The 12,065-nt window shown below is 43.9% G+C and overlaps 1 protein-coding gene across 2 annotated transcripts in view; it reads left to right on the forward strand.

Annotated features, from left to right (window-relative positions):
- The first annotated feature begins 3,607 nt into the window (after positions 1-3,607).
- MAP4K3 (mitogen-activated protein kinase kinase kinase kinase 3) overlaps positions 3,608-12,065 on the forward strand; it is a 192,288-nt gene continuing 183,830 nt past the window's right edge. The window contains exon 1 of one of the 2 annotated variants that reach the window (XM_080813394.1): positions 3,608-4,004. In XM_080813394.1, coding sequence (XP_080669520.1) covers positions 3,909-4,004 — 96 coding nt within the window. In that variant the 5' untranslated portion in view covers positions 3,608-3,908. The remainder of the gene's footprint in view (positions 4,005-12,065) is intronic. The other variant, XM_080813393.1, reaches the window with a different exon arrangement.

Raw genomic sequence — 12,065 nt, forward strand, 5'->3', positions numbered from 1 at the left:
AAGAAGTGGATCTGATGGGTGGTTAGACAAGAAGTCCTGAGGCTAAAACACAGAGTTGGTACAGAGACTAAAGAATCCCTAAGCCACAGACCCACAAAGGATGGGCCAAGAGAAGAGTGATCTAGACACACTGTCTATTTTAGCCTTTACCTGCTCCCTACAGTGTGATGCTTACATGGATGGGAGCTTTAAGGGGCTAGGGCTACGTGGCCAGACTGGAGTGTATGACTTCCCTTTCATTTCTCTGGCTAACTGCAACACATTCTTTAAGATTTTTCTTTAGCAACCTCCCTGTATCTTCCTGTCTGCTTTCCTGCCCCTTTTCTGTGCTTCTCACAGTTTTGTGAGACTGCAAACTCCCCAATGGCAGGCACTGTGGTTTTCTTCTCTGTATTCTATACCACTAGAATTTAATAATTGTTGACTCTAAATGCATGACAAGGAGGCAAATTTTAGCTTAGCATAAGAGAAATTTTATTTTATTTTTTTAAAGATTTTATTTATTTGAGATGGGGGAGGGGCAGACGGAGAGGGAGAAGCAGACTCCCCACTGAGCAGGGAGCCCAATGTGGATCTGTATCCCAGGACCCTGGGATCATGACCTGAGCTGGAGGCAGATGCTTACCTGACTGAGCCATCCAGGTGCCCCAGCATAAGAGAAATTTTAAAAAGTATACTATGAAGTATAGATTAGTGGTTAAGTATAGATTATAGATTAGTGGTTAGTATAGATTCTGGCCTTCTGGGGGGCCCTGCTAAGCGGGGAATCTGCATCACTCTCTGCCCCTCCCCGCCTTGTGCTTGTTTGCTCTCTAATAAATAAATCAAAAAAATCTTTAAAAAAAAAGTTTCTGGCCTTCATGTCTTACCTCTGTTCAAATTTCAGATTTTTGTTAGGTTGAGCCAGCTTAATCTGCCTATACCTCAAAAATTTATAATAAAGCCTATGTCATCAAGTTGTTGTGAGAATTAAATGAGATAACACATGGGAAGTACTTGGCTCAGTTCCTGGCACCTTGTAAGCACCTGGTAATGTTAGATATAACTATTGTTTTTATTATTCATTATTTATTACTCACTAGCACAATCTCAAACACAGTAAGTGGCTTTTGGAAGCAGTGAGTTTCCTTTTCCTGAAGGTATTCACGTAGCAGTAAATTCAGGAGAGATGCTGTAGAAGCAGTTCTTGAATTGAAAAGATTAGATGACTTCTAAGGATGCTTCTAATCATAGAAGAGGGAAGCTATTTCTCGGATTCAAAGAAATTGTGATCATTAGTGTTACTTCTAGCAAAGTTGAGGAGCATTGGGAAGAGGAAAAACAAAGACATCAGATTTGGCATCTGCATGTATATATTACAAAGAACAAAATATTTTATTCTTTGTGAGCAGTTAATTGCAAAAGCCCTTTTATTTATGCTGTAACCCACATGGCAAATCAGGCCCTTACATGAAAATCAATCCTTTTTCAAAAGGAATAGCTCGGTCCTGCCAAAATGGAACAAACAAAACCTTAAAGACTCGTTTGAGCCCTACTGAAATGTCTTTCCCCTTTGAAAGAAATCTATTAGTGATGCAAATGCAAAGTTATCTGCACAGATGATAATCCTAGCAAACAAAACAGTGAAACCATTACCAGGTTCTCATGCTGAGAATTTGGCTTTCCAGCATTAAAAAGGCAGAGAAAGAGAGCAGAACTGATTCCTATTTGGGATAGTTTATTAGGTCTGCTTATCTGAATCCTGGACTAATTATTCTCATGTTTGGCTTAAAGAGGCCAAACAATTCTCCAAACATGGACAAGCTGAAGAAAGACCTGCAGTCTGGGTCCCCAGCAAGTGCCATAAACAGAGAAAAGCAGGAATGGAATAACATTTATATTCAGGAGTTTAATTCTCAAGATACCTGAGCCTTAAGGTGAGATCTAGCTAGAAGAAATCCAATGATAAGCACTCAGGTGGTAGTAACTTAAGTGATAAGCACATATTACTGACGCTTTAATTAAAAATCAGACAATTGGGGGCACCTGGGTGGCTCAGTGGGTTGAAGCCTCTGCCTTCGGCTCAGGTTATGATCCTGGGGTCCTGGGATTGAGCCCAGCATCGGGCTCTCTGCTCCGCAGAGAGCCTGCTTCCCCCCTTTCTCTCTCTGCCTGCCTCTCTGCCTACTTGTCATCTCTGTCAAATAAATAAAATCTTAAAAAAAATTAGACAATTGGAAGGCTACTTGTATAGGTGAAGAGATGGTCATTTTCCAGCATCTTCTAGTCAATACCTACTCAGATAAACAACTTATTTGAGAACTTAATATGCAATCTTACTGTAGGCAAAAGGACTGAAAACATAAAAATGTATGAGACAGTTAACTCTTAGTGGCTTGACTATTATTTGATTATACTTATTTCATTCTTAAGTTTAATAAGACCTAGTTTCTCAGGAGCCACCAGACAATTGGGAACACTAGTGATCAGAATGTGTGGTGCCTATAGATATTAGGAAGGTATTTCTGAAGCAAAACTCAAGATGGTATCATCCAAGTGGCCATCACCTATTCGATTAAAGCTTTTGGAAATGCCTAGTGGGCAATGGGCAGTTTCTTGAGAACAGAAAATTAACCCTCCACTTCTTGGACAAGTATTAACAGTTAAGCTGGTGTCCACATAGATCGGATGTAATGCTCACAATCTGGGTCTCACGCCGGGTGGGGTGGGGCTTTAGGTGGGTAAACTAATGAGCTTCCGCCTCATCAAGTGTTTACATTTCAGGTGCAGGATGAATCTTGCTCACGCTCCACCCTCCACCACCTCTCCTTTGCAAGGTTGCTCCACGGCTTGCACTGTCCCCGCCCGGGTCTTTGATAATCCAGCGTCTCCAGAGGTCAATCACTGCTTCAGTTCTAGACTCTATGCTTGCTTCCCACGCCCTCCACTCGGGCTGGTGGGCGGCCGCTCAGCGTGTTTCTCCCCCCGTGTTTCCCATGCCCTATCCACCCCACACGCCTCCTGGCTGCTCTCCAGGCCTGCCCTCTTTTGCACCCCGGCAGGCCAGCTCCAAGGGCTCCTGTCCGGTGTCAAAGCAAGCACCTTCCTCAGAGCTACCCCTTCTCTGCAGTCCCAGAAAGTCTCTGGTAATCGGCTGTGTCCTGTGTGTAGGTGCTTCTGAAAATAAGTTGGGGACACTGGCTGCCTTGCAAATTAAAAGTACACTACCTGCACAGGGTCGGGACGTGATACAGCAACGTCCAACTTTGCCGTTCGGGGAATCAGAAGCGAATACGAGCTACTTTCTCCCCTCAGCCCCCGACCTTCCCCCTCCCCCAACCCACCGCGGACCCCGGGGCAGTCACGCCTGCCCAGCGAGACTTGGCCGCTGTCAAGCGCGGGTCGGCAGCCCGGGAACGCGGCGCGAGTTCGGGGTCCGGTGCTGCAGGGCCGCCCGCCCACGCCCGGCAGGCGCGCGGAGCCGGAGCGCGCACGGGGCCGCACGCGCGCGGGGCCGAAGAGCGCTCCCTCCGGGATCGCGGCTGCGCAGTCGGGCGGGAGCCGGGAAAAGGGGGAGGAGGGTGGAGGAGCCGGAGTAAGGGGAGGGGGAGGAGCGGCGAAGGCGGAAGCCATGTTGGAGTTGCACCCCGAGCGAGGGGCTGCGAGTGTTCTCCTCTCGTTGTGGGTGTGACCCGGGTTCGGCGCGGCTGCGGGCTGCGGGGGCGGGGACGGTTAACCCGGGCGGCGGCGGCGGCGGCGGCGGCGGCGGCGTGAGAGGAGCGGCGGCGGCGGCGGCCGCAGCGTGGAGCCGGGCGATTGTGACCGCCGGGGGAGCGGGGGGCCGGCCGCGGCTCCCACTCTCCGTGTGGCCCCCTGAGCGCCCCCCCTCCCCTGCCCGGGAGGGAGGCGGGGGGCACCCAGGGCCCGCCATGAACCCCGGCTTCGATCTGTCCCGCCGGAATCCGCAGGAGGACTTCGAGCTGATTCAGCGCATCGGCAGCGGCACCTACGGCGACGTCTACAAGGTAAGGGCGAGGGGCCGCGCGCCGGCGAGGCCGCCGGGTCGGGACCCGCCGCGGGAGGGCGGGGGGCGCCGCCGCCGTCTGGGCGCCCGCGTCTGCGCTTCCCCTCTGCAGGAGACGCGGGCGCCCGGGAGCTGGGGGGGTGGGGGGTGGGGAGGAGCGGGTGCCCGAGGCTTCGCTGCCTGGGAACGAACAAAGGGCCAAACGGGTAACCCCGAGACCTCGGAAGCCTTACCTGAGTGCTCCCCTTGGACGCGCGGTGCCCGGGAAGGGCTGGACGCGAGCCGGCCGCTCTGCTCAGCACAGCGCGGAGAGGGTCTGGCCGTTTGTTGCATTGGCAGGGTCAGTGCGACGAATCAGACCGCGGGGGGTTGGCGTATGTCAGACCTGTGTTCGTCAGACGGACCTGGGACGGTCCTCTGTAGGTCTGCACTGCAGACCACCGGGCGGGACGGCAGTTACTACACCGGGCAGCCTCTGCTCACAGCCCCCTAACCTTTCACCTCTTAGCATCCGCGTACCATCTTTTGATTTTCCGAGTATTGGCTTTCGTTTGTAAAAGATATCTAGTTAGTATGATTCCCCCCCGCCCCCGGTTTGGAGGAAAAAGCAACTTTGTTCCTAATCTAATTGGACTATGATGCCTCATTAAACTTGCTTTTGTCGATGACACATAGAATTCAGCCTATTTTTTTTTTTTAATGAATTGAATACTCAGGAAAGTATTTGACTAGGTTAGAATTCAAAGTCCATTAGTAGTACAGCATTCCTGTTGTAGACGGACCCCTTCTAAATGTGGGAGATAAATCACTGTTCCCTGGCCAGTTCAACTCTTGGCCTCGCAGAGACTGCCAAGAAGCGAATAGTGCCAAATGTGGCAGCAGTCTTGATTTAGTTGTGTATCTTCTTACTGGTGACTGAAGTGGAACTCATCCTGTTTCACATAACATCTGAGGATGCACAGAGAAAATTTTAGTTTGGAAAGTTTAGTTCTAACTAAACTTTCTGCCCATGTTTAAGCAATAGGGTTTTTGCTTTTACTTCAGTGCAAGAAGTATGTTGACTCACAGTGCAGCCAGGATTCTGCCTTAGTCTTGTTTTGTGGATGATTTTGCTGCCTGTCATCATCTGTCTCATCAGTTTTGCTTATAACACAGGTGTTTTGTGTACACCTATTATGTATAAGGTACTGGACATCGAAGTACTTGGGTTGTAGCAGGTAGGAAAAGGTAGACATATTCCTAAGTCTTACCTGGAGTTTATATTGGGGGGGGGAGGGAAGAGGAACACTAAACAACCACTTAGATTATTTTATTGCAGTTTATTTTGTGCTGCCCAGGAGAAAAGAGGATTAAGATTAGGGTTATGAGAGCATGTAACAGGAGGAGCTGATCTCCTTTTGGGAGTCAGAGGCAATGGGGAGAGAAGATTATGCCAGATAGAGGGAGCATAATCTGTGAAGGCTGTGAGGCCCCAAGGAACAGGGGTAAGGATTTGAAAGGCCTGTGTGGCTTGAGCAGCCAGAAGAAGAGAATGGCCCTAGATCATACAGGCCCCTTAGGTCTTTAAGGCGGACAGTTTTTTCTTTAGGACAATGGGGAGCCATTGTAGGGTTTTATGTAGAGGAATAAAATTGAATTTAAAAGATCTACCTGTACTGTAGTGTAGATTGGAGGAGAAAAAGTAGTTAGCAGCCATTGCAGTAGTCCAGGTAAGAATAACGACTACTGTGTTTTGGAATTGGTGGTGATTATGAAAGTTGAAGTGAATGGATCCAAGTAGATCCAAAGTGTTAGGGGAGTTTAGATATATTCAGTTGAAAAGTTAACTAAAACTTTACTAGTGGCTAAGTCTTAGGTGGCAGTGTGTACAGTAAGTTCTTTTCGCGTTCTTTACAAAAACAATTGGTTGTATATTTACTATATTTAGAAAAAAACAGCTGGTAGTTAAGCCACGTGATTAAAAAGTAAAAAAAAATTAGGGCCTCTAATTTCCTAAGGACATCTAAGTGCAATACAGGTATAAGTTGATTACTCTTGTCATCCGTTTAAAGTAATGATAATGAGAACTAACATATATGGAGTGCTTATTTTTTGCTAGGCACTGCTCTTAAGATTTTTTCATGTATTAATTTACTTACTCCTTATAGCAACGCTGTGAAATAGGTGCTGTTACTAACTCCATTTTGCATTTGAGGAAATTGAGGCACAAGGGAGTTGTAGTAACTTGCCCAAGTTCATAAGTGGCAAAGCCACAGTTTGAACCTTACACTTTAGAGACTGCATTTTTTATTTTATTTTATTTTACTTTGAGAGAGACCACGAGCAGGGGGAGGTGGAGGAGAGGGATGAGTAGACTCCGCGCTGAGTGGGGAGCCCCACATGGACTTGATCCCAGGACTCTGAGATCATGACCTGATGCCGAAGTCAGATGCTTAACTGACTGAGCCACCCCAGAGCCGGGAGACTGCATTCTTAACAGTAGAACTACTGACTCTGTAAAGATAGGATATGGGCATATAACATAAATTTCTCCAGTGGAGAAATTAAGGCACACCCTGAGTTCAGTATGTGAGTTGTAGCCATACTCTCTATTAGAGTGGATCTTTAAGTAGTTATTGGAATACCTAACTCCTGCTCTGTAGCCAGGCCTCATTGTTTTTGTAGAGTCTGCCAAGTGGACATCAGATAATAGACGCTTGATCCCCGCCTGCCAGACTCTGCCCATACCAGGGGCCCAAAGCAGAGAAACTCCATGTGGTTTTGGCATTATACCCCCTGCTTGCTAAATAACTAACCCAAAGCTTAAGCTGTTTGTATTTTTGTCTGTAATCATGTCCACGTGTAAAGATAATGGATTTTTTTTGTATTTGTTTTACTGTTTTAGATTTTTCTTATTTATACAAATTGTGTTGATTAGAGAGGAGTGCATTAGAGGGTTTGTTTTCAAAAGCCAGTATGTATAATTTGCTCCTTAATTTGTGTCTAGGTGCTAAAAATGGAATGATCAGATTAAGTAAATAAGTTAGAGACCTAATTATTTATAGTCACTCTTAGAAGGTGGGTGTTTCAAGGGATTTTTATTTTAAAAACTGTATCCTACCCAGTGTACTAATATGCTTATCCAAGGTGTCATGGCTTAGTTAAAAAGCACTGAAGTAGAATATAGAAGATCTGGAATTTATTAGCTTCGTGGCCTCGTAAAATCATTTAGCCTCTCAGCTGTTTTGTTGTGAAGGTGGTGTTATCATCATATGCCCTTCTGTTTATGGTGTTAGATAAATGACTTGAGTTTTAATCACCCACTAAGTTTTCATGGCCAAAAAATATAAGTATACATTTTCTCTGCAGTATCTTAAAGTACATGGGAAATACAGTTTTTAAAAAGTCATACTTTTAAATGTCTTGTAACTGCATGGCTTTCATCTGTGAGATGAAGTGTTTGTATCCAGGGTTACCTAGGGACCTAGGAAAAGACTAGAGAGCTCAGTGGTTGGGCCTCAGGAGGCCTGTGAAGCCCTCTGAAATTAATAGGTTTAGTATTTTGTGTGTGTGTGTGTGTGTTTCTGTAGAGATAGCTTTATAGCGTTCATTACATTTACCAAAATGAAAAGAATGAATCATCTCTAGGTTTGTCATTTCAAAGAGTTCTCTTGGAGAAATTTGGTGGTTCTATACAAGATCACATGATCAACACCTATCAGCATTAATAGGATTTTCACACTCATTTTTCAGGTGGATTTGCCTTATTCCTACCCCAGGTCTTGATGTTTTTCTAGACTTATTGCTAGAGATAAGCTGAAGATACTAAAGGTGGAGATGGGGTAAGACAAGGATGTTTGAAAGACCAGTTCTTACTACTGTGTTTCTAAGGAAGCATCTTGTCTAGTCTGACGACTTAAGCTTGATCCCTGTGAATGACCCCCATGCCTCCAGCTTGTGCTTCCTCCTCAGCTCCTGAGCCCATTGTCTCTACCTGACCTCTTCGCAGACTACATCTGCCTCCAAAATGGGCCTTTCCTTGTATCCCACTTTTGTCAAAAGCTCCAGTTTTGGACAGTTTACTAAGATTTGGGGCCTTAGAATCATTTTTTATTCTGGACAGGACTTGGTAGGCATTTCAAAATTGCTATGAGTATACTGAAGATGGAGAAGTCATATGGTAAAGAAACCTGTTTAATGTTGTTTAATCCAGCAAACTCCAAACTTACTTGACTGTGGGATTCTTTTTCTTTGTAATACATATTGCTTGTCCTTAGAATTAGTGTCTGTCGAGAACATGCTTTGAAAATGTTGATACTGATTTTATCTGTATGTGTTTGGAAGCCATTCCCCATGAAGCAGAGGCTGCAATGTTGCTAAGCTCCAAAGCCATTCACATGGTAGTCTATGTAAACAAACTCTATGAAGGCTGACAGGAGAAAAATGGAGGATTGGGCAGTGAAATGAGGAAGTTAATTTGTTCAAGCATTTAGTGAATTGTGTTGGCTTATTTGTAGTTCTGTATCTCTCAAGGTGTTCTGATTAGTATCATCAAAGACTAATTCTTTCATTGTAGTCAGTGTTTATAAGACAGGAAAACTCAGTTCTGAAACCTAACTTCTTTTGAGGAACATGAATATCTTAAGCATTTAGAAAAGAATGGCTGAAGGTAAAGCATGATTGTCTGGGATTATGCTTATTTTTTTGCTTTCAAGGAAGACAAAGTCTAGAGGGACCTGAGGAAAGGGTCCTAAACTTCAGAAAGCTTGTTTGAGTATTTAAGGTAAATTAAGGTAGAATTTTCCAGCCTCAGTATTTATTTGGGATGGAAAGTGACAGTGGAACAGATTGTGGGATCATTTCTCCTGAGAGCTTTAAAAAAAAACCAGAAGAACAGATTATTTGACTTTATTTTTTTTATTTTTATTTTTTTAAAGATTTTATTTATTTGTCAGAGAGAGAGAGTGAGCACAGGCAGACAGAGTGGCAGAGGGAGAAGCAGGCTCCCTGCGGAGCAAGGAGCCCGATGTGGGACTCGATCCCAGGATGCTGGGATCATGACCTGAGCCGAAGGCAGCCACTTAACCAACTGAGCCACCCAGGCGTCCCAGATTATTTGACTTTAACATGGATCTGATCCCCTAATGGAAGTGCTCACCTCCAGGATTTGGTGTGTATATGTATTTACCTGTGAAAGAACATCTAATATGTTATTTTGCATGGAGAGTGAATAGTTGCTGGTTCTCTCTTAAGAGTACATTGAACAACCATCCTACACTGAATAGCTATAATATGGAAGGAAATGTGTTAAAGACTGAGAGGAGGAGCAAAAATGACAAGACTTGGCGCTTAGTATTTATAAGGACATAAAATGTGTACCTACTTTTAGCTATCATAGTTTGAGATCAAAACCTTGTTGATTTCTTCTTTTGTAGCATGTTAACACTCTTACTGGCTGAGAGATTGTCTAGACACTCCATAATCTGGATAACCGACCTCTCTGTAGTTTAGCAGAGTGGTTTAAGAGCTGGGCTCTGGAGTCAGACTGCCTGGTTTCACCACCATTAGCTTACTTTACTTCACCACCATTAGATTACTTTAATCGTTTCCTTTGTGCCTCAGTTTATTATTCAACTGTAAAGAGGAGATGCTTAGAATAGTGTTTAGGACTGTGCCTGACACACAATACTCAGTAATCATTAATTGCTGTGGTATCACTTATTGTTATATATTTCTCCTGCTACTGTCCTTGCTTCTCATGCTCCTGCCTCAGGGTTTTTGTACCTGAATTCTGCCCTCCTCCAATAGCTGTATGTTTTGCTTCTTCTTTTCCCTTGGGTCTCAGCTCAGGTGTCACCTTTATTTATTTATTTATTTATTTTTTTAAGATTTATTTATTTGTCAGAGAGAGAGAGAGGAGCGAGAGTGAGCACAAGCAGACAAAGTGGCAGGCAGAGGGAGAAGCAGGCTCCCTGCCAAGCAAGGAGCCCGATGTGGGACTCGATCCCAGGACGCTGGGATCATGACCTGAGCCGAAGGCAGCTGCTTAACCAACTGAGCCACCCAGGCGTCCCAAGGTGTCACCTTTAAATGTGTTTGTTCTTATCACCCTGTAGGAAACCAAACCCTACTCTCATTTTCTGTCTTTAGCAGGGATGGATCCAGATTTTGTAGGGCTTGAAGTTTGTGTAATTTGGGGGGCTCTCATTAAGTAAACAAGTAAATGAGAATAAAAAGTTTGGTATGAAAGTGAATATTTACTTAGAATGAAAAAAGATGTCCCAACAAGATGCTGTAACCTTATAGTCAGGTCCTTTACATCTGAGGTTTCTTTAGGCATTTACTCAGAAATGCTCTCATAAAATGCTCCCAGTTAGCATCCTGGCTGCTACTGGTCACCTTCTATGGCATTCTGCATGTCCCAGTAATTCTCAGCACTCACAGAGGCTCATGTGAGTGAGGGAGGCCAAACTTGGAGATCTGTTGGCTTTATAGACAGTTTACCTCTGCTCTTCACCTAATTTTCATTTTTATTATGACATCTGTCACCTTCTACTTAGTTGTGTATTACCTTTTTCTTCCCACTAGAGTATAAATCCAGGAAGCTGGTGGTTATGTTTTGTTCACTGCTGTGTCCTAGACCCTGGAAGAGTACCTGACACATATTAGACTCTCAGTACATATTTGTGGAATGAATGAATGAACTGACTTGAAGGGGGACAAACCATATGCAACATGAGTTTAGAGAAGGGAGATCATTGTTTCTGATTGGGAGAAATCATAGCAGGTTTTGCAGAAAAGATGGTATTGGGCTTAACTAGAGTTCTGGCAGTGGTGGGTACAGAACGATTTAAGCACTGTGGATTATTATTAGGCCTAAACTAAATCAGCAGGCTTAATGTAGCTTTTGCATATTAAGTGATGTCATTCCTATTTTGTGCATATGAAGATAACTCTGTCACTTTAAAGACCTTTAGTGACTAGTGAATATTTGTAGCTGTTACATATTTGTTTTATTTTGGTTTTTTGTTTGTTTGTTGGTTGGTTTGTTTTTTGTTTCTAATAGAATTGGGCTTTTAGGAAAGATTTTGTTCAGTACCAGAAGACCCTATATTCAAGAGATGAGAACATGTTTGTTTTTTGCTTTAGCTCTGTTTTTTAGCCTTTGTTCTGAAAGATGCCACGTTTCCGAGTTCCAGGCTGCCTTGACCTGAGATTATAGGTTTGGATTCCTAGTGTGACAATGTATTTTTTACTTTCGTCCTTAAACTCTGTGGAAGAATTTTAGATTTGACTATGAATTTTAGTTATGTTCAAATAAGATATTTATTTTGTTTGATTATAGTCTTCTTAGAAGTTTGAGATGGTCATCCATCCTCTCCTGGTCAAAGAATCGTCCTACATTGCCTGTAGACTAAAGTACAGTCTTGTAAAACCTAACATTCAAGGCCCTGTTCTTTTTGCTCCCGGCCTCTAAGAGTGAGTTAAGTTTAGGTGGCTGGGAGGGATCAGGGAGAGAGGGATAGTAGGCAGAGAAGGGAATGGAGATGTTGGTATTCCCAGGTGTGTGTAAGTACAGAGGTGGATACAGTCTTGGGGACTAACACAGAAGGCTTGTGTTGGGGAGCATGGAGAAATAAGATGTACTAGATAAGATAGGGCCACTTTATAAACTTGGAAACTAGATAAAGTCATTTAGATATGAAGTGGTAGGATGTTGAGAGCTTTAAGGGTTTCTGTAGAGGGAGTAATGTTGGAAGGGCTCAGGTTTATTCTGACAATCATGATGAGAATGGATCAGAGAGGAAAGATGGAAATATCTGCTAACTAGAATCTGCTATTCTCAAACTTTTTGGTCTACGGCCGTAACACCCTGAACGCGCCCGATCTCAAACTTTTTGGTTTCAGAGCCCCTTTACACCGTTGAGAACCCCAAGATTATGCATGCTAGTTATATCTGTTGCTATTGACACTATTAGCACTTACACCTGAGAAGTTTAGTACTTGGTTAAATAGAAGACAGATTCTCAATTCTACTCTTTTTTTTTTTTTTAAAGATTTTATTTATTTATTTTTCAGGGGG

The sequence above is a fragment of the Martes martes genome (assembly GCF_963455335.1).
Source record: "Martes martes genome assembly, chromosome: 9".
NCBI classification, from domain to species: domain Eukaryota; kingdom Metazoa; phylum Chordata; class Mammalia; order Carnivora; family Mustelidae; genus Martes; species Martes martes.